Raw genomic sequence first — 23,008 nt, forward strand, 5'->3', positions numbered from 1 at the left:
GGCGATGTTTCTAGTGTGACGTATAATCTAGTGGACGGAATGCTTCTTCAACAACTGCAGCCTCCTCGGTAGCTCGCTAGCCAACAAAGTCGGAACATTCAAGTTATTTAGACAATTTCGTGGTTTATTTGCCACTATGATTTAAACATACTTATGTGGAAACAACCAGCTACCCCATTTAATATTTACGTTGTAAGTCAACTAGCTTGCTGGTTAAGTTAGCACTAGTCTAGTCGCTAATGCTAGCTAGCTAACATCCCCGACCATGAGTTCACTAAGCTACTCTCCTCCTGATAAAGAAGAGGTGGTCTGCTGGATGGAGAAAGGTGCTCTCGTCAAAGAGGAGGAGGAAGAGGAGGATGTTACAATACAAAAACAAGTAGAGTATGAGACTGTTACCGTGAAAGAAGAAGAGAAAGACGTTACAGAGAAAGAGGAGGAAGACGCGTTCAGAGTGAAAGTGGAGGAGGATGTTACTGTGAAAGATGTTACGGAGAAAGACGCCTTCAGAGTGAAAGAGGAGGAGGAGGATGAAGTGAAAAAAGATGAAGACGTTTTTGGAATGAAGGATGAAGAGGGGGAGATTACTGTCACATTAGAGGAGGACGAATTAGAGAAGACTGGAGAACTGATTAACACCAGCAAATACAGTGAGTACTATCTTAGAAAACAGGGACATTGATCTGATTAACACCAGTGAATTCAGTGAGTACTATCTTATAAAACAGGGCCATTGATCTGATTAACACCAGTAAATACAGTGAGTACTATCTTATAAAACAGGGACATTGATCTGATTAACACCAGTAAATACAGTGAGTACTATCTTATAAAACAGGGACAATCATCTGATTAACACCAGTAAATACAGTGAGTACTGCCTTTATAAAACAGGGACATTGATCTGATTAACACCAGTGAATTCAGTGAGTACTATCTTATAAAACAGGGACATTGATCTGATTAACACCAATGAATTCAGTGAGTACTATCTTATAAAACAGGGACATTGATCTGATTAACACCAGTGAATTCAGTGAGTACTATCTTATAAAACAGGGACATTGATCTGATTAACACCAGTAAATACAGTGAGTACTATCTTATAAAACAGGGCCATTGATCTGATTAACACCAGTAAATACAGTGAGTACTATCTTATAAAACAGGGACATTGATCTGATTAACACCAGTAAATACAGTGAGTACTATCTTATAAAACAGGGACATTGATCTGATTAACACCAGTAAATACAGTGAGTACTGCCTTATAAAACAGGGACATTGATCTGATTAACACCAGTAAATACAGTGAGTACTATCTTATAAAACAGGGACACAAACTCTGCAGTTGTTGAACTAATGTGTGATTTTTAAAAGGGCATTCTACACTTGAATATGTTTTTGTACTGTCAGAATTGTTCATGACGTCCTCCAGTGATTTTTTAAAACTTTGCTGTTGAAAAGTAATATAAATACAGTGAAGTATAAACACACTAAAGGGAAACAAATAAATGTTTGAGCTAAATAGTGTTTTTTTAGACAACTGCAAACTAGAAGGAGTGAGTGATGTCATAGTAAGGTATTCAAGGAGTTGGCTTGATGGGAAGTTGTGATGTCATCCAATAGGCGACTGATCTTCATGTGAATATTCATTATTCTTTTTTAAATCCTTCCTGTTCTGTCAAGTTGGTTGTTGATCATTGCTAGAAAGACATTTTCAAGACGATTTAAGTCCAAACTGTAACTAGGCCACTCAGGAACATTCAATGTCATCTTGGTAAGCTCCTCTAGTGTAGATTTGGCCTTGTAGTTTAGGTTATTGTCCTGTTAGGACAGTTTTTTTTGTATTCAGATCTCTGAAATGCACTCTAACTACGTAACGTTAGTGTTTCCTTATATTACGCTGGGGAAACAGTTTTCATGGGCACAGAAATCCTACATCATTTCAGAGTTTGCTAAATCCAATGGTTCTAACCAAGAGTCACCTTAACTTTATTGACAACACCCAAATGGATACTGTCATTAACGTGGTTCTTCAATAATTACACATAATTCTTAATACTGTAGCTGTTTGGTTACGGTTACATGTTCAACTATCATCAGCTGATCCAGGAAATCATTTTCTGAATGACAGTCAAATCGGGGCAGCAGGTAGCCTAGTGGTTAGAGTAACCGAAAGGTTGCAAGATTGTAAAAATCTGTCGAATCCCTGAGCTGACAAGGTAAAAATATGTTGTTCTGCCCCTGAACAGGGCAGTTAACCCACCGTTCCTAGGCCATCATTGTCGATAAGAAGTTGTTCTTAACTGACTTGCCTAGTTAAATAAAGGTTAAAGAAAAAAAAGACAAACATCACGACATGCAACAACAACCAAAGTGCTTCTTCATTCATTACTCTGGTCAAGACAGTTATGCCGTGCTCCACGTTGGATCCAACATCCCTAACAAATTTATGTTTATAATGTGTTATTGTCTGCTTGATTTAGAGTAGGGTCTCATTAGTCATTAGACATTTAGAATGACAACACATTACAGAGTAGCCTAGTGTATTATAGTCCTAGGTCTATGTTGTTGTTAGGTGAAGTTATGGGTCCTACAGTAGGTCTGTTGTTGTTAGGTGAAGTTATGGGTCCTACAGTAGGTCTATGTTGTTGTTAGGTGAGGTCTATGTTGTTGTTAGGTGAAGTTATGGGCCAATTTGTTAAACACTTAATGTACAAACCCTCCGTTTCAGGCTGATGGCAAAGCTAGCTAAAGAGCATTTTACTGGTTGAAGTGTTTTATAAGTATAAAGCAGTTGATTTGCGACAATAACACAAACATATTAAGCAGGAGATTCAAACGAGCCTTACAGTTATGATCCAATGTGAAATGCACTCATAAGCAACTTGTAAATGGATGCTATTTTTGCTGTTAGCCTATGAGAACTCCCCTGCGTTTTCCCCCACGGTGGCGAATTAGTGAATAGACACGGAGCTTAATGTGAGTTTCCTTGAGTAGCACTCCTGATCTTGCGCTGTAATATTCAGAATACATTGTGGAAAACTAAAATCTTTGCTCACCATTTTTGTTCCAGGCAGATATACTACATCCATAACTAGTGGTTTCCTCATTAGCAGATATACTACATCCATAACTAGTGGTTTCCTCATTAGCAGGGAGGTGTTTCTGCAATCAAATTGTGTGTGCATCGCCCTCGTGCCGCAATTTTAGCAAACACATAAAGGGACCTTTTTTTGAGATCAAAGGTCGTCTGGCACACTGCTTAGGATTTGACTGTCTTAAGACAATTGTAAAATAATTTAACAGACCTCTGGGCATCACCTTTTACCTCAAATAAACAGTGGAGTTGTGGTGTTGTGGGCCTTTAACCGTCTGACTTTGTTGTTCACACAGGAGAGAGATGTGACTATCGTGGAATCTCTGGGGAGCCTCAACAGCCTGATGATGCTGACGAGGCAGAGAAGAGTCTCTCCAGATCAGAACTCCTCAAGAAACACCAGCAGAGACCCACAGGGAAGAAATCTCATTGCTGCTCTGACTGTGGGAAATGTTGCAAATCTTCATCAGAACTTAAAATACACCAGAGAACACACACAGGAGAGAAACCATATGGCTGTGCTCAATGTGGGAAGAGTTTTTCTACATCTAGCCATCTGACTGTACACCAGAGAACACACACAGGAGAGAAACCATATAGCTGTGATCAATGTGGGAAGAGTTTTGCTAAATCTAGCCATCTGACTGCACACCAGAGAACACACACAGGAGAGAAACCATATAGCTGTGATCAATGTGGGAAGAGTTTTGCAAAATCTAACCATCTGACTGCACACCAGAGAACACACACAGGAGAGAAACCATATAGCTGTAATCAATGTAGGAAGAGTTTTTCTACATATGGCTCTCTAACAAAACACAGAAGAACACACACAGGAGAGAAACCATATAGCTGTAATCAATGTAGGAAGAGTTTTTCTACATCTGGCTATCTAACTAACCACCATAGAACACACACAGGAGATAATCCGTGCTGTGATCAATGTGGGAAGAGTTTTTCTACTCCTAACTATCTAACTATACACCAGAGAACACACACAGGAGAGAAACCTTATAGCTGTGATCAATGTGGGAAGAGTTTTTCTTCTTCTAGCTATCTAACTATACACCATAGAACACACACAGGAGAGAAACCATATAGCTGTGATCAATGTGGGAAGAGTTTTACTTGGCCAAAAAGCCTGAATATACACAAGCGGACACACACAGGGAAGAGATACTCTGATAAAAGATCTCTGATTAAACATAAAATACATGAAGGAGTTGTTTCATGATATCAATGAAATAATGTCACAATGTAGAATGTTTTAACATTGTAGTAGGAGTATTTTAATGATGTCACAATGTAGAATGTTTTAACATTGTAGTAGGAGTATTTTAATGATGTCACAATGTAGAAGCCTAAACATTTGTCCCTGTTACACTTCCCACGTTGGTGACCCACTTGAATCAAAATGCAACACTTCAAAATGTAGCGATCTGTTTTCTACAAGTTGTCCTCTAACCAGGGATGTACACGTTACTCCCAGATTCTGTGTGGTTTTTGAGCTGTTCGTTTTAACAGGACGTGCAACCTCATCTCCCTTCTGTCACACAATTGATTTCAACATGATATCGTTGAGTGATGACAAAGTGTTGCGTTCCTTCGTTTTGCGACCCCTAAATGTAAATGCATCACTCCAAAATGTAGCTGACTGTCTTCTGCAGGTTGTCCTCTAACCAGTGAGGTAAAATGTATCTCCCATTTCCATGTGTTTTTTTTTGTTGTGTTAGTTTCAACAGCACGTACAACCTGATTTCCCCCCTAATCGATATCAGTGATTTATTGCTACTTGTCAAAACAACAGCGTTTCTTATGCTTGTGCAGTTTATAAGGAGCTTGTGTAAAAAATACAAGTAATGTGATTATTGTGGCAGTTTGTGTACATAGCACATTTTATGTTTAGGTTTTCAATATATCACAAACTGTTTCTGCATATTGGTTATTGATTTAGACACATTAAAACTGTGTTTTGACATTGGGGCTATTCCACCGAGCAAAATGTCAATGAAAAGAAGACTATGCCCGACGTCCAATATTTGTTCGGTTGTAGTTGAAAATATGTATTTTCGGGTCATTTTTTAAAACAACGTAATTTCAACGTACTTTCAGTAGCCGAGTGGTTAGAGCGTTGGGCCAGTAACCGAAAGGTTGCTGGATTGAATCCCCGAGCTGACAAGGTAAAAATATGTTGTTCAGCCCCTGAACAGGGCAGTTAACCCACTGTTCCTAGGCCGTCATTGTCGATAAGAAGTTGTTCTTAACTGACTTGCCTAGTTAAATAAAAAGTGGACTAGAGTTCTTGAAGCTAGTGAGTTTTCGGATTCTATAAAGATAATTTTGAGAGAAAAAAATAATACGATATTATTATTTAGAAATATTTTTTTTCCTGTCTTCAATTGTTGACAGCCAGTAGACACCATGTTTATATTGGTGAAGGTGAAGCAATGTAGTTGATTATAATGTGAAATGGAAGTTGTTTTCTGTTGGTGGTGAGGGGGAAGGTTTTATAGGCTTTGGTTTTTCCATTTATGTTTTGAGGTTGGACTTTAGCAAGTATAGCTCGTTAGCACGTATAGCTCGTTAGCACGTAGGACGCACTGATTGGTGTCACCTCGTTACTCTGTATGTGTTACACCTGTGCTGGCTTGTCCATCTCGTTAGTGGGAAGGTGTTTCACCTGAGCTGGTCCAGGTTCTATTTAAGAGTGTCTGGCCCAGTGCTCCAGTTGTCTTGATAGATGTGGAGAGTCAACACCTTTTTGGGTTTGCTTCCTGTCTTTAAGTTTGGTGTGGGTTTTTCTTTTGTTTTCCTCTTCTTGGGCAGATTTAGTGGGTCTCGTGGTGGGTGTCTTTTAGGTCCCAGTTGTTGTTACTAGTCAATTTTCAGTGGACACCCTCATTGTGCCTTTCAGAACCCCTCCTAAAAAAACAAGCTAATATTTTGGGTTGGTTATTGCATCCAATAAATATTTTAATCAATGGAATTTCCTTAAAATGTTCATTAGTCTTCTGTTTGTGTACTAAATATTTGATTATTTTCATTGTCTTTTATTTGTTTTTTTCCTGTTCCTGTTGCATCCATCCATATCTGAAATGTGCTGTATTAATAAAGCTCGATTTGATTTCAACAACAAAATGTTATTTTTATTTCACCTTTATTTAACCAGGTAGGCAAGTTGAGAACAAGTTCTCATTTACAACAGCAACCTGGTCAAGATAAAGCAAAGCAGTGTGACACAAACACAAAGTTACACATAAACAAACGTAGTCAGTAACACAAAATATATATATACAGTGTGTGTAAATGGAGTACGGAGGTAAGGCAATAAATAGGCCCATAGTGGCGAAATAACTACAATTTAGCAATTAAATGGATCAAACAGGTCAATCCCACATTTCCAGCCTGCTGAAGGCGTGGTGGAGTGGTAAACACCACCCCCGGCTCTACCAGGGGCTTGAGGTGGTCTCCCACAGCTCTGCTTATGTCATGTTCTGTGGCCTTGCCGTTCCATTTCTTGACTGCCCCTGCAACACATTTAGTCATATTATATAAAACATTCAAAGTAATAGATATGGAGCATCTATGGCCTCAGTTACACCTGGCACCTTAATGTGACTTCTGTCATCTGATCACTCCAAGTTGCATTAGGTCTGGATGCACAAAAGTTACAATGTGCTTACATTAAGGTAGGGGTTAAGGTTAGGGTTTAGGGTAGGCTTCCCTTTGAGTCAATGTCTTGTGTTCCTTTACTCTACTGGTAGTAAGCACAGGGGAGGCTAAAGAATGTTTTGTACATTTTCTTTATTGTAGTATCGCAAGGATCGCAGATAACATTGACCATTGTGCATTCTGTCTCTTTAAAAAATTATGTGTAAAAGAAACAGACAAAAGTCGTAATTTAAAAAAATAGCATCTAATTATGCCAATCTGTATGTGGGGTTGTTAGAGAAGAATGTGATTGTCAGCCCTAACAATACATTCTCGCACCTCATCAGTTTCTGTAAAAGTCTTCATTGATGACGTGTTCCTTCTATTCCAGGGGACAGCAGAGGAACTTCATCAATTCCACTCCTTCATCAATACAAGCAGTGAACATCTGAAATTCACTCTCACCTTTGATGTGCATGAAACAAGTTACCCAATGGTTGGATGATACTTTTCTCCTCAATCATCTTAAATACTATACTTAAAAACCTGTTGATAAAATAATTTATTATCTAAACATTAAAGTGCTGGGAGACAAATAACATGGTGCAGTTTGAGATAAAATAAAATATTTTTCCCAATGCAAAGTTACACCTGACTGTTCTATTTTTGGAGTTATTGCATTTAACCAATCAGAATTCAGAAGAATGCCAAAGTCAGGTGTGAAGTAATATGGAGGACCAGCCTATTCCCTATGATGAAAACTACAATAGAAATAACTTAAAATGTATAACTTTAAATTCAACCAATCATTTGCACTCATGACTTGAGTGATTAAAGTAAACCAACGTTTTGGAAATACATAACACCATCTAACCAAATATCAAAGAATGTTCGCTATATGCAGTTATCTACGCCAGCCAGCTAACGTTCGCTATATGCAGTTATCTACGCCAGCCAGCTAACGTTCGCTATATGCAGTTATCTACGCCAGCCAGCTAACGTTCGCTATATGCAGTTATCTACGCCAGCCAGCTAACGTTCGCTATATGCAGTTATCTACGCCAGCCAGCTAACGTTAGCTATATGCAGTTATCTACGCCAGCCAGCTAACGTTAGCTATATGCAGTTATCTACGCCAGCCAGCTAACGTTAGCTATATGCAGTTATCTACGCCAGCCAGCTAACGTTAGCTATATGCAGTTATCTACGCCAGCCAGCTAACGTTAGCTATATGCAGTTATCTACGCCAGCCAGCTAACGTTAGCTATATGCAGTTATCTACGCCAGCCAGCTAACGTTAGCTATATGCAGTTATCTACGCCAGCCAGCTAACGTTAGCTATATGCAGCTATCTACGCCAGCCAGCTAACGTTAGCTATATGCAGTTATCTACGCCAGCCAGCTAACGTTGGCTATATGCAGTTATCTACGCCAGCCAGCTAACGTTGGCTATATGCAGTTATCTACGCCAGCCAGCTAACGTTGGCTATATGCAGTTATCTACGCCAGCCAGCTAACGTTGGCTATATGCAGTTATCTACGCCAGCCAGCTAACGTTGGCTATATGCAGTTATCTACGCCAGCCAGCTAACGTTGGCTATATGCAGTTATCTACGCCAGCCAGCTAACGTTGGCTATATGCAGTTATCTACGCCAGCCAGCTAACGTTGGCTATATGCAGTTATCTACGCCAGCCAGCTAACGTTGGCTATATGCAGTTATCTACGCCAGCCAACTAACGTTGGCTATATGCAGTTATCTACGCCAGCCAGCTAACGTTAGCTATATGCAGTTATCTTAGCCAGCCAGCTAACGTTAGCTATATGCAGTTATCTTAGCCAGCCAGCTAACGTTAGCTATATGCAGTTATCTTAGCCAGCCAGCTAACGTTAGCTATATGCAGTTATCTTAGCCAGCCAGCTAACATTAGCTATATGCAGTTATCTTAGCCAACCAGCTAACGTTAGCTATTTAGCTACTAGCTATTAGCCTAACCAGCGTAGCCAGTCATCCAACGTTAGCTATTTAGCCAACTAGCATTCGCCTAACCAGCGTAGCCAACTAATAAGGTTATGGTCAGCGAGACCAACTACCGGAGACCAATCAGAACCCAACTAACAGTAAGCCAACGTGGAAAAAGTTACAAAACTCCCGTAGTCTAATTCACAGAAAACATGCTGAAAAGTAGTGATGGGGAAACAAAGCTTTCTGAATCATTGGCTTTTTCCAGCCAATTGTGTAAAAAAAAAATTGGTTCATTACTCAAGGCTTTGAGCGACACAGAATTTAGAACAGCCACATTTTATAGATGAAGTCACACGCCGTAGCAGCGTAGCCATTATGTCATATATTAAACCACTGGCTGTGTTCGAGAGCATCAACTCCATGCTGCGTGGTGGGTAAACGGTGACTGGCTGACTGATTTATAAATAATAATGAGTAGTTATTTATGATGAAAGGTGATTTGTAAATTAGTCAGTCAGCAGCCACCTGCACTGTCGGCTGCAATGTCGAACAAGCCCAATACCAAACCAATCAGGTGTTCGACGAAATTATTCTTCAGACGTCATTGATCACGAGCTGCTGATAAAGTGACACTGCTTTGAATTATACCGCTTAGCGACTTCAGTACATGCCTCATAGTTCCAGTCTCAAACTTAACCCCGTTCCTGCTGAAGAAGATAAGGTCTGCTGGATGGAGAAAGTAGCTCTCGTGAAAGAGGAGGAGGAGGTTGTTACAATACAAAAACAAGTAGAAGGTGAGGCTGTTACAGTGAAATAATTATTCTTGAAGAATATAACACATGCCTCATGAGCTTAGTTCAACTGTTTACCCCATCAGAACCCCAAATAAGCTTTTTTTACTCCAATGTTTAGAAACAATGTAAACCAACACTGTATAGCCTCAACATGGTTAAAACTATAATGTTGATATCACGGATGGTCAGTCTTTGCATCCATAGTCTGTCTATGAATTTGAGAGTAGTTACATTTCTCCAGCCCCACCCATCATCTAATTACCAAAACAGTGGTGGAATTACAGCTTTGTTATTGGTTGAACTGCAGATTGGTTGATGGATTGTTGTGTCGCTTTTTTAAAGGGGCAACCTAGTTTTTAAACAAACAAAATGGCTGCCCAGAGTCCTGAGCTGTGTTAGAATACTCATAATAACTGCACTATTTGTGAAGTAAATTGAGTATATAGTCTGCTTATTGGTCATAGTATGATATAGTTAGTATGCCAAAAGTTCCCGGATGTCGTACTAAATTCGCCAAAATATGACATACACGCAGTACATTAGGGCCCATAATGCAATTCTTCAGGAAATGGGCGTGGCTTCAACGTTTTCAGATGTGAAGAAAATGGGGGAAAATATGCAGCCGAAGTCCAACGAGAGAGCGGATACAAATGAACTGCTTTAAATAACTATGACAAATGTTGAGCAATGTAATAAACTAATGACTTTTCAAATACGTTACGTTACACGTTATGTTAGCTACACTATCCTTACAAAACGCATAACATATCTTTACAGCAGTATGTACCAGTATGTGAGCTAGCTACCTAACGTTAGTTGGCTACTTATACATCAAACTTGCCAGTATAGTAACTATATTCTAACTAACTACCCAATGTTTATTGACTTGATTAGAGCGCAGAATAACTGATGAATTTAATAACGCTCAACACCCGTTGAATATGGCCGGTGTCAGTAAACATCTGCAAAAATCTCAAATTAATTTGTTGCCAGCAGCACAGTTAGTCACCAACGCTCTGGGTAACATGAAAACAGCCTAACCAGCTCTGCTAGGGCAAGTAAAATGGTAAGAGAGGTTCTCTCATTTGTGTCTATTAAGCTGTCCAACGTTAGCCAGTTAGCTTGGGTGCGTTACTGTCATTGTGAGGTCAGAACGCTTGGATCGACCCTACTCCTCAGCCATATAGTATTTGTTTACAAACAGTGGCGTTATACGAGCTTATGTTTTGGTTTCTGGTGGGGTAATACGGTTGAAACATTTGAGGCATTTATAAGTTATATTTTTCAAGAATCAATGGTTATATTGTACATGGGTCTTTCTATAACTGCCAGTGTAGATTTCCTGTTTGGGTCAAATTGTTACAGCTGTTGATAAGTCATTGTACAATGCTCTGGCAATACTGTTCATGCCATTACATTAAAGGCGAAGGATTGTCTTGTCTTAGCAAGGTGTTGCTTAAATAATGTTAGCTGCTAATCGCTAGTTAGCGGGCTAGCTAGCTTGCTAAATGTATTAAGAGTCAGAGCAAACGTAGCTTGCTAATACTGCCTGGTACCAGTGCTGGTGTAGGCCTAGATAAGCATGTTTGTGCAGAGGTATCTTATCAGAGAGGGGTAAGCGAAGTATGAATATGTTGGCTAGCTAGCCGGCTACATGAAGTAAGAAAACAACATGTAATGTAACATCTAATTAGGGTCAACTGGAAACACTGACCAACACTTTGGTACCTACCATGTCTTCTTCTCTGAGGTTTATTGTCAGACTACACTCATCAGGTGTATTGCTGCCACCTACTGTACGGGTTTGTAAAAGATAACGAAAACGCAAAAAAAATGGGATTAACAAATCATACTAATTACATAAAATAAACAAACCAAATTCACTCCACTACCCTGATTTTCAAACAAAAATTGTACTATTCAGATCCCTACACAGGTTCAGGAACCTGGGAGGGGTGGAACGTCTTCATTCAGTACTCCCTGTAACATTTAGTCTGAAGTCCTGGAGATCCAGAAATCTATTTGCTGTCTTCACAATGATGTCTAGCTTCTTTGATGTTTTATTAGTTTATTATTAATGCAGTTTATCACTGCTGCAGTGAGGGCAATGCAAATGCAATTTTGTTGTAGAAACTCCATGCTAATGCGGAAACTGCTAGTTTTGGACGAAGGTTACTAATAATTTATTAATGCAATTTATCACTTGCTCTATAAACACAACAAAGTCCACCTTGTTCACTATTAGTGTGTTGGGATCCTTCTCCTGCATGGCTTCACTGCAGACTGTGGGAAATGAGCTCCCTTCTCCTCTCTACTCCTTCAGCTATTTTCACTGCCTCCGCATAGGAAACCTGCTGACACCACCATTCCATCTATATTGTTGTCATTCCATCTATATTGTTCTCATTCCAGAACATCTGTTGCTTCACTAACTTGTTATCCCTTTCGTCTGCATTACTTGCTGTAATTTCCCTTCCTGATTTCCCTCTCCTGGATGTCTCCACCACGCTCCTACTCTGTCAGTAATTCCTCCCTGGTTTATTAATTGGTAGTCAAACAACAATATATTCAAGGTGCTGCACATTCTATTCCAAATCTAGAATTAGAGTCGTCATTATGTTTCCATGATTTCAACAGTTCACCAGTTAACTAAGCCTATAATGTGGACACCAAGGATGTGGATACCAAGGAACTTGAAGCTTTCAACTGCTCCACTACAACCCCTTCGATGAGAATGGGGGCGTGCTCAGTGTTTAGTCCCAGGGTCCTTAGCTAAGTGATGAGCTTTGAGGGCACTATGGTGTTGAATGCTGAGCTGTAGTCGATGAATAGCATTCTCACATGGGTGTTCCTTTTGTCCAGGTGGGAAAGTGCAGTGTGGAGTGCAATAGAGATTGCATCATCTGTGGATCTGTTGGGGTGGTATGCAAATTGGAGTGGGTCTAGGGTTTCTGGTATAATGGTGTTGATGTGAGCCGCGACCAGCCTTTCAAAGCACTTCATGGCTACAGATGTGAGTGCTACGGGTCGGTGTATTTAGGCAGATTACCTTAGTGTTCTTGGGCACAGGGACTATGGTGGTCTGCTTGAAACAACATCTTGGTATTACAGACTCAGACAGGGGATGAAAATGTCAGTGAAGACCCTTGCCAGTTGGTCAGCGCATGTTTGGAGTACACGTCCCTGTAATCCGTTGGGCCCTGTGGCCTTGTGAATGTTAACCTGTTTAAAGGTCTTACTCACATCGGCTGCGGAGAGCGTGATCACAAAGTCGTCCGGAACAGCTGATACTGTTATGCATGTTTCAGTGTTACTTTCCTCGAAGCGAGCGTAGAAATAATTTAGCTCGTCTGGTAGGCTCGTGTCCCTGGGAAGCTATCGGCTGTGCTTCCCTTTGTTGTCTGTAATAGTTTGCAAGCCCTGCCACATCCGACGAGGGTTGGAGCCGATGTTCAAGGGGTATATCAATCTCCCCAGGGTAGCAGTAATACGTTGAGAGATTTGTCCACAAAGGGTTACCCCTCCCATAGGTGGCTCATTATTGGGATTCATTGCTGATTCTTACCTGTAGCTCACTATGAAGTGTCTAGTGATACAGGTTAAGGGCCCTGTTGGAGATTGGTGGTTGGTAGTGGAGTCGAGGGAACAAGTAGGGTTGGACACGGCCATGTTATTATCCCACACAGTCTCTATGGTTCATTTCAATCCCGTTCCTGGGATTTAGATTTGATTACAAATCGTCCCAGTCTGTTACCACAGAAGGGGTCCGTTTGTCCCATTTCCAGCAAGGTTATGAGGCGCTTTGTCATTTCCAGAGGCAGTTTATTTTGGTACTGTCCATATGTAGCTTGTTTTTGGTCACAGAATGGCTGAATAAGTGCAACATTTTACCTGGAGCTAACTATGCAGAGCATAGCGCATGTCAAATGACTTTAGCTTCCCTCCAGGCCTGAGGGCACACGCTCTCTAGTAGGCTTAAATTAAAGATACGGAAAATAGGAGTGCCAATATAGTCCGCTATTATCCTCAGTAATTTTCCATCTAGATTGTCAGACCCCGGTGGCTTGTTATTGTTGATAGACAACAATAATTTGTTCACCTCTTCCACACTGACTTTACAGAATTCTAAATTACAATGCTTGTTTTTCATAATTTGGTCAGGTATACTTGGATGTGTAGTGTCAGCGTTTGTTGCTGGTATGTCATGCATAAGTTTGCTAATCTTGTTAATGAAAAAATCATAAAAGTAGTGGGCTTTGTGATGAATGAGCCATCTGATTCAGTTGATGGAGCAGAGTTTTCCTTTTTTCACAAAATTGTATGTAAGGTTCTCCAAAGCTTTTTACTATCATTCTTTATGTCATTTATCTTTGTTTCATTGTCTTTTTCTTCTTTTTCTTCAGTTTAGTCACATGATTTCTCAATTTGCAGGATGTTTGCCAATCGGTTGTACAGCGAGACTTATTTGCCATTCCTTTTCCCTCATCCATCTCAACCATACCATTTTTCAATTTCTCATCAATCCACTGGGATTTAACAGCTTTTGCAGTCATTTTCTTAATGGGTGCATGCTTATTAGTAACTGGAATAAGCAATTTCATAAATTCGTCCAGCGTCTGGTTGCTCCTCGTTACACACCACAGAGCAGCAAATATTCTTTACATCATCAACATAGGAATCTCCCGTTTTATTAAATAATTGAGACACACAAATGACTGAAGGGAACCAGAGATCAAGATAGCCTAACCATAAGAAAAAAACTCTTCCTTAGCATTCTCCTCACGCTGCTGCTTGCCTTCGTAAATTCTGACGTTATGCTCCTGAAGTTTCCAGAAATAGGCTACAACAACAGTCGGCAACCTTTTCCATTTGTAGTGCCAATTTATCTGACCATTTCTACTGATCTGGTGCCAGTTATGATTTTCATATTCACATTTTACTGGAACAGTTTCATTTAATTTATAATAGTAATACTAATTATAATAGTCTTTGTATCTCAAAATCATTCTCTGTGATTAATCTATATTCTATATAAATCGAAATTAAAATTATACAAATCTAAAAAACTTTTATTGCCATTGCCAACAAATAAAAACAGCTAGAAAATATCCAGATAAAAATAAATCACATTGGCTGCTCATGGCCTGTCTACATAGTTGATACAATGTTTCAAGTTCTATCACCTAGGTCGGTCTGAAACTTGATATAAAATATTCTGGGCCCTGAGTTTCCCGCGCCAGTGAGTTTGGGACAGACACAGCTGTAAATCAAATCAAACCAAATGTATTTGTCACATACACATGGTTGTAGGCTATTTGTGAAGATAGGAAACACTGTCACCACCGACAAATCCACTATAATTGAGAATTTCAATAAGCATTTTTCTACGGCTGGCCATGCTTTCCACCTGGCTACCCCTACCCCGGACAACAGCACTGCCCTCCCCTCTGCTACTCGCCCAAGCCTTCCCCATTTCTCTTTCTCCCAAATACAGTCAGCTGATGTTCTAAATGAGCTGCAAAATCTGGACCCTTACAAATCAGCCGGGCTAGATAATCTGGACCCTTTCTTTCTAAAACTATCTGCTGAAATTGTTGCCACCCCTATTACTAGCCTCTTCAACCTCTCTTTCGTGTCGTCTGAGATCCCCAAAGATTGGAAAGCAGCTGCGGTTATCCCCCTCTTCAAAGGGGGGGACACCCTTGACCCTAACTGCTACAGACCTATATCTATCCTACCCTGCCTTTCTAAGGTCTTCGAAAGCCAAGTCAACAAACAGATTACCGACCATTTCGAATCACACCACACCTTCTCCGCTATGCAATCTGGTTTCAGAGCTGGTCATGGGTGCACCTCAGCCACGCTCAAGGTCATAAACGATATCGTAACCGCCATCGATAGGAAACAATACTGTGCAGCCGTATTCATTGACCTGGCCAAGGCTTTTGACTCTGTCAATCACCACATCCTCATTGGCAGACTCGACAGCCTTGGTTTCTCTAATGATTGCCTCGCCTGGTTCACCAACTACTTCTCTGATCGAGTTCAGTGTGTCAAATCGGAGGGTCTGTTGTCCGGGCCTCTGGCAGTCTCTATGGGGGTGCCACAGGGTTCAATTCTTGGACCGACTCTCTTCTCTGTTTACATCAATGATGTCGCTCTTGCTGCTGGTGATTCTCTGATCCACCTCTACGCAGACGACACTATTCTGTATACTTCTGGCCCTTCTTTTGACACTGTGTTAACAACCCTCCAGGCGAGCTTCAATGCCATACAACTCTCCTTCCGTGGCCTCCAACTGCTCTTAAATACAAGTAAAACCAAATGCATGCTCTTCAACCGATCGCTGCCTGCTCCTGCCCGCCTGTCCAACATCACTACTTTGGACGGCTCTGACTTAGAATATGTGGACAACTACAAATACCTAGGTGTCTGGTTAGACTGTAAACTCTCCTTCCAGACCCACATCAAACATCTCCAATCCAAAGTCAAATCTAGAATTGGCTTCCTATTCCGCAACAAAGCATCCTTTACTCATGCTGCCAAACATACCCTTGTAAAACTGACCATCCTACCAATCCTCGACTTCGGTGATGTCATTTACAAAATAGCCTCCAAAACCCTACTCAATAAATTGGATGCAGTCTATCACAGTGCCATCCGTTTTGTCACCAAAGCCCCATATACTACCCACCACTGCGACCTGTACACTCTCGTTGGCTGGCCCTCGCTTCATACTCGTCGCCAAACCCACTGGTTCCAGGTCATCTACAAGACCCTGCTAGGTAAAGTCCCCCCTTATCTCAGCTCGCTGGTCACCATAGCAGCACCTACCTGTAGCACGCGCTCCAGCAGGTATATCTCTCTAGTCACCCCCAAAACCAATTCTTCCTTTGGACGCCTCTCCTTCCAGTTCTCTGCTGCCAATGACTGGAACGAACTACAAAAATCTCTGAAACTGGAAACACCTATCTCCCTCACTAGCTTTAAGCACCAGCTGTCAGAGCAGCTCATAGATTACTGCACCTGTACATAACCCATCTACAATTTAGCCCAAACAACTACCTCTTTACCTACTGTATTTATTTATTAATTTATTTTGCTCCTTTGCACCCCATTATTTCTGTCTCTACTTTGCACTTTCTTCCACTGCAAACCAACCATTCCAGTGTTTTTTAGTTTTTTAGTTTTTATTTTACTTGCTGTGTTGTACTCACTTCGCCTCCATGGCCTTTTTATATTTTTATTTATTTATACATATATTTGTTTGCCTTCACCTCCCTTATCTCACCTCACTTGCTCACATTGTATATAGACTTATTTTTTTTTCACTGTATTATTGACTATATGTTTGTTTTACTCCATGTGTAACTATGTGTTGTTGTATGTGTCGAACTGCTTTGCTTTATCTTGGCCAGGTCGCAATTGTAAATGAGAACGTGTTCTCAATTTGCCTACCTGGTTAAATAAAGGTTAAATAAAAAAAAAATAAAAAAAATAAATAAGGGATAAGAAGTAATCAGGTATTTTATGACATTTCCACTGCATTACATTTTTCCCTTTCATGTCGAGTGGTTATCAAGAGTGAGAGCTGGAAATATTTTACAAATACTTTGAGGAACTATTGTCAATCGCCAATTGATTTTAGTAAGACTTTGTTTACTTGCTGTTTGAGGTGAAGAAAAAATTACTTTGAGAAGCTCCACAAATCATTAGTGGTAGTGCGTAAATACTATCAGACATCCCCAAATAGGTGCATCGCGCTCTGCCCTCTGTTTGCTAAAACGCAATTTGGTTGCAGAAACTCCTCCATGCTAATGCGGAAATCCCTAGTTATACCAATACCATAGACCTACTGTAGGACCCATAACTTCACCTAACAACAACATAGACCTACTGTAGGACCCATAACTTCACCTAACAACAACATAGACCTACAGAAAGGTGCCTATATTGGAGAACAAAAGTTGTCTGGCACACTGCTTAGGATTTTAACAACTTTAAAAAAGTTTGTCTAGCATACAATCGTCAATGTTACTACTAAAGGAAAAACAAGAAAAAATATGACTATTGTTGTTCACTTGACTGTCTTAAGACAAATGTCAAATAATTAACATTCATTACAGACGTCATTGTTTGTACAACATCATGGCTACGCTGTTGGCATCACCTTTTTACAGTGGATTTTTGCTGTTGTGGGCCTTAAACCACCTGTCTGACTTGTTGTTCACACAGGAGAGAGACGTGACTATCGTGGATCCTCTGGGGGGCCTCAACAACCTCATGATGCTGACGAGGCAGAGAAGAGTCTCTCCACGTCAAAACACCAGCAGAGACCCACAGGGAGGACATCTCATTGCTGCTCTGACTGTGGGAAAGGTTGCCCACCTCCATTAGAACTTAAAATACACCAGAGAACACACACTGGAGAGAAACCTTATAGCTGTGCTCAATGTGACAAGAGATACTCTGATAAAAGATCTCTGATCAAACATCAGAAAATACATACATGAAGGAGTTGTTTCATGATATCAATGAATTAATGTCACCATGTAGAATGTTTTAACATTGTAGTAGGGGTATTTTAATGATGTTCTACCTTATCGTTTGCCCTGTTAAATTGATTGCAGCATGATATGGATATTAGCCTCAGGGGAAATCTAGGCTCTGAATTGAAAGAGTATTATTTAACAAAAAGTGACAAACAAAAAAAGAGCTGTGTTACACTTACTGCGTTGGTGACCCACTTTAATCAAAATGCGGCACTTCAAAATGTAGCTAGCTGTTTTCTACATGTTGAAAAAGCTGCTTGTTTAAAAAAATACATGTAATATGATAATTGTTGCAGATGTTTGTGTATACACACATGAAAGCAGTATAATAAATTGGACTATAATCAATTTTATTAACAATCTGACATCACTCCAGTATTTCTTAACATTCAAATGCTAATTGTCTTTATTCCACTACTGAAGAAGCATGACTCAAATCACCTACTCATATTTCAAACATTCAGCCTGACAAAAGATACATGTTTTATTATTCTATGCCTCATCTTTAAGTGAAGTATTGCCAATACATATTAACAAAGGGGTTTACATTTGGTTTTGATATTTACAATTCATGTAACATTTAGTAATCATAATTATTTATGCAACCAGCTGACCATTTTTGTGTACAATTATATTGACAATGTTGCCCTGCTTTTAGAATATCAGGATTTATTGTCAGATGTCCTAACCCAAATGCATGACATTGGGGACTGGGCCCGATCCAACAACATGCCTATCGAGTGAACCCTGAAAAGAGAGAGAGGAGTAAGGTGGAACGTTACTACGGATATTGCAGGAGTTGGTTGCTGATTGTCTCAAGGGTGGGCAGTCAACAAGTTTTGCGTTTAGCCAGTGCATTGCCATGGATCACAATTTATTTTGACTGCACGTTTTTCTGTATTGGAGACTAGTTTTTTTGGGGCTCGTTCCAAGGGGACGAGAGTTCTAGAAGCGAGTGGGTTTTAGGATCCTATTGAAAGAAAAAGGATTTAAAAAATAATACGATTGTATATTATCATTTAGAAATACGCATTTATTCTTGTTTTTAATTGTTGACAGCCAGTAGACACTATGTTTATATTGTAGAAGCATTGTAGTTGATTATGTGAAATGGAAGTTGTTTTCTGTTGGGGGTGAGCATACTTGTCCAACAAAAATATAGGATATATTTGTTGTCTAAAGTGGGAAGGTGTTACAGGCTTTGGTTTTTCCATTTATGTTTTGAGGTTGGACTTTAGCACGTATAGCTCGTTAGCACTAATTGGTGTCTCCTCGTTAGTCAGTATGTGTTACACCTGTGCTGGCTTGTCCATCTCATTAGTGGGAAGGTGTTTCACCTGAGCTGGTCCAGGTTCTATTTAAGAGTTTCTGGCCCAGTGCTCCATTTGTCTTGATAGATGTGGAGAGTCAACACCTTTAGTTGCGCCACCTTTTTGGTTTGCTTCCTGTCTTTAAGTTTGGTGTGGGTTTGTCTTTTGTTTCCCTCTTCTTGGGCAAATTTAGTGGGTCACATGGTGGGTGTCTTTTAGGTCCCAGTTGTTGTTACTAGTCAACTTTCAGTGGACACAGAGCAAAACTGCAACATTATGTTATAATCCTTTTATTGCATCAAATGGTTGTTTTTTGCAACAGAATAGAGGGTTCTTAGAACTATTGTGTCTGTGGGAGATAACAATGACAGGAGATTTACCTCTGGGAGATAACAATGACAGGAGATTTACAATGTCTTTTGGGTGATTAAAACCTAAAAAGAGACCGCATTCCAGAGCATGAGTTAATGTTTCTGTTCTATATGGTACCAGGGAGAGATGACCTCAGGGCCAGACCCTGGTCTCTACACAAAGAGTTCTGTTTTTACAGCAGATACTGTCTGTGTAACAGTATAACTTTAAACCGTCCCCTCGCCCCGACCCGGGGACCCTCTGCACACAACAACGGTCGCCCACGAAGCGTCGTTACCCATCGCTCCACAAAAGCCTACTTCAGGTCTCAGAGCAAGTGACGTAACTGATTGAAATGCTATTAGCGCGTACCCGCTAACTAGCTAGCCATTTCACATCCGTTACATCTGCTGAGAATTATAAGTATCTTTCATACAAATCTAACCTTGTGACCCGTTCTATACATCTATTGTTCGTCATGTAGGTTGAAAGGGGTGTATCTTGGCTATAAAAGACCTTTGTACTTTTGTTTCGTGGCTCTCAACGAATCATCTGGGGGTGATTTGTCGACCAGCCATCATTATCGTAGAACACTCAATTGATTCACTTTATATGTGTGCGTTGTATTGACCTGCTCCCTTATTAAGTGAATAAAGATTTAGTTTAAGAATATCTGTGACTTTTGTGTTAAGTTTGTCTCCTCATTTGATATGAAAGAAATTAACCACATTTGGGGATGTTAATCTTCACTTGGTGATGCTCCTGATGACCTGGGTAAATCGTGCACCAGGGATGCCACACATTGGGAATGGAGCAGATGGACCCACCTTTGATCTGAGGCAGCGAGCCGAGTGGATACCAAATCTCAAACCTAGTGAGGTGAGCGAAACACAGAAAGTGTAGAGCTCTCTCTCCCCCGCTACTCTCCTCTTCCATCCTATCATCTCTTCCCTCTGCTCAAACCTTCTCCAACCTATCTCCTGATTCTGCCTCAACCCTCCTCTCCTCCCTTTCTGCATCCTTTGACTCTCTATGTCCCCTATCCTCCAGGCCGGCTCGGTCCTCCCCTCCTGCTCCGTGGCTCGACGACTCATTGCGAGCTCACAGAACAGGGCTCCGGGCAGCCGAGCGGAAATGGAGGAAAACTCGCCTCCCTGCGGACCTGGCATCCTTTCACTCCCTCCTCTCTACATTCTCCTCTTCTGTCTCTGCTGCTAAAGCCACTTTCTACCACTCTAAATTCCAAGCATCTGCCTCTAACCCTAGGAAGCTCTTTGCCACCTTCTCCTCCCTCCTGAATCCTCCTCCCCCTCCCCCCCCTCCTCCCTCTCTGCGGATGACTTCGTCAACCATTTTGAAAAGAAGGTCGACGACATCCGATCCTCGTTTGCTAAGTCAAACGACACCGCTGGTTCTGCTCACACTGCCCTACCCTGTGCTTTGACCTCTTTCTCCCCTCTCTCTCCAGATGAAATCTCGCGTCTTGTGACGGCCGGCCGCCCAACAACCTGCCCGCTTGACCCTATCCCCTCTCTTCTCCAGACCATTTCCGGAGACCTTCTCCCTTACCTCACCTCGCTCATCAACTCATCCTTGACCGCTGGCTACGTCCCTTCCGTCTTCAAGAGAACGAGAGTTGCACCCCTTCTGAAAAAACCTACACTCGATCCCTCCGATGTCAACAACTACAGACCAGTATCCCTTCTTTCTTTTCTCTCCAAAACTCTTGAACGTGCCGTCCTTGGCCAGCTCTCCTGCTATCTCTCTCAGAATGACCTTCTTGATCCAAATCAGTCAGGTTTCAAGACTAGTCATTCAACTGAGACTGCTCTTCTCTGTGTCACGGAGGCGCTCCGCACTGCTAAAGCTAACTCTCTCTCCTCTGCTCTCATCCTTCTAGACCTATCGGCTGCCTTTGATACTGTGAACCATCAGATCCTCCTCTCCACCCTCTCCGAGTTGGGCATCTCCGGCGCGGCCCACGCTTGGATTGCGTCCTACCTGACAGGTCGCTCCTACCAGGTGGCGTGGCGAGAATCTGTCTCCGCACCACGTGCTCTCACCACTGGTGTCCCCCAGGGCTCTGTTCTAGGCCCTCTCCTATTCTCGCTATACACCAAGTCACTTGGCTCTGTCATATCCTCACATGGTCTCTCCTATCATTGCTATGCAGACGACACACAATTAATCTTCTCCTTTCCCCTTTCTGATAACCAGGTGGCGAATCGCATCTCTGCATGTCTGGCAGACATATCAGTGTGGATGACGGATCACCACCTCAAACTGAACCTCGGCAAGACGGAGCTGCTCTTCCTCCCGGGAAAGGACTGCCCGTTCCATGATCTCGCCATCACGGTTGACAACTCCATTGTGTCCTCCTCCCAGAGTGCTAAGAACCTTGGCGTGATCCTGGACAACACCCTGTCGTTCTCAACTAACATCAAGGCGGTGACCCATTCCTGTAGGTTCATGCTCTACAACATTCGCAGAGTACGACCCTGCCTCACACAGGAAGCGGCGCAGGTCCTAATCCAGGCACTTGTCAGCTCCCGTCTGGATTACTGCAACTCGCTGTTGGCTGGGCTCCCTGCCTGTGCCATTAAACCCCTACAACTCATCCAGAACGCCGCAGCCCGTCTGGTGTTCAACCTTCCCAAGTCACCCCGCTCCTCCGCTCTCTCCACTGGCTTCCAGTTGAAGCTCGCATCCGCTACAAGACCATGGTGCTTGCCTACGGAGCTGTGAGGGGAACGGCACCTCCGTACCTTCAGGCTCTGATCAGGCCCTACACCCAAACAAGGGCACTGCGTTCATCCACCTCTGGCCTGCTCGCCTCCCTACCTCTGAGGAAGTACAGTTCCCGCTCAGCCCAGTCTAAACTGTTCGCTGCTCTGGCACCCCAATGGTGGAACAAACTCCCTCACGACGCCAGGTCAGCGGAGTCAATCACCACCTTCCGGAGACACCTGAAACCCCACCTCTTTAAGGAATACCTAGGATAGGATAAAGCAATCCTTCTAACCCCCCCCCCCCCCCTTAAAAGAGTTAGATGCATTATTGTAAAGTGGTTGTTCCACTGGATATCATAAGGTGAATGCACCAATTTGTAAGTCGCTCTGGATAAGAGCGTCTGCTAAATGACTTAAATGTAAATGTAGTTTTTAGAAAAGCCTCGTAGTGTGTATTCCTGTGTGAGGGGGGCACCTTGGAGGTGTAAACAGGGCCCAGTCAGGAGGCACTGAGTGTGTATTCCTGTATTTTCCCAGTATGATCACTTTAGGT

The 23,008-nt window shown here is 41.7% G+C and overlaps 2 protein-coding genes across 2 annotated transcripts in view; both read left to right on the forward strand.

The window, feature by feature from the left end:
• LOC139567014 (zinc finger protein 180-like) overlaps positions 1-23,008 on the forward strand; it is a 740,647-nt gene that overhangs the window by 76,066 nt on the left and 641,573 nt on the right. The window lies entirely within an intron of this gene.
• Positions 27-6,241, forward strand: LOC139567010 (zinc finger protein 180-like). Its single transcript, XM_071388430.1, has 2 exons — positions 27-650; positions 3,400-6,241. The coding sequence occupies exons 1-2, from the start codon at positions 266-268 to the stop codon at positions 4,335-4,337; spliced, it is 1,323 nt and encodes a 440-aa protein (XP_071244531.1). The 5' UTR covers positions 27-265; the 3' UTR covers positions 4,338-6,241.

The sequence above is a fragment of the Salvelinus alpinus genome, unplaced genomic scaffold (genome assembly GCF_045679555.1).
Source record: "Salvelinus alpinus unplaced genomic scaffold, SLU_Salpinus.1 scaffold_40, whole genome shotgun sequence".
NCBI lineage: Eukaryota > Metazoa > Chordata > Actinopteri > Salmoniformes > Salmonidae > Salvelinus > Salvelinus alpinus.

Coding starts and splice junctions, on each gene's coding strand:
- LOC139567010 (XM_071388430.1), top strand. CDS start 266: ATGAGTTCACTAAGCTACTCTCCTCCTGATAAAGAAGAGGTGGTCTGC. Junction 651..3,399: donor GATTAACACCAGCAAATACA/GTGAGTACTATC, acceptor TTGTTCACACAG/GAGAGAGATGTGACTATCGT.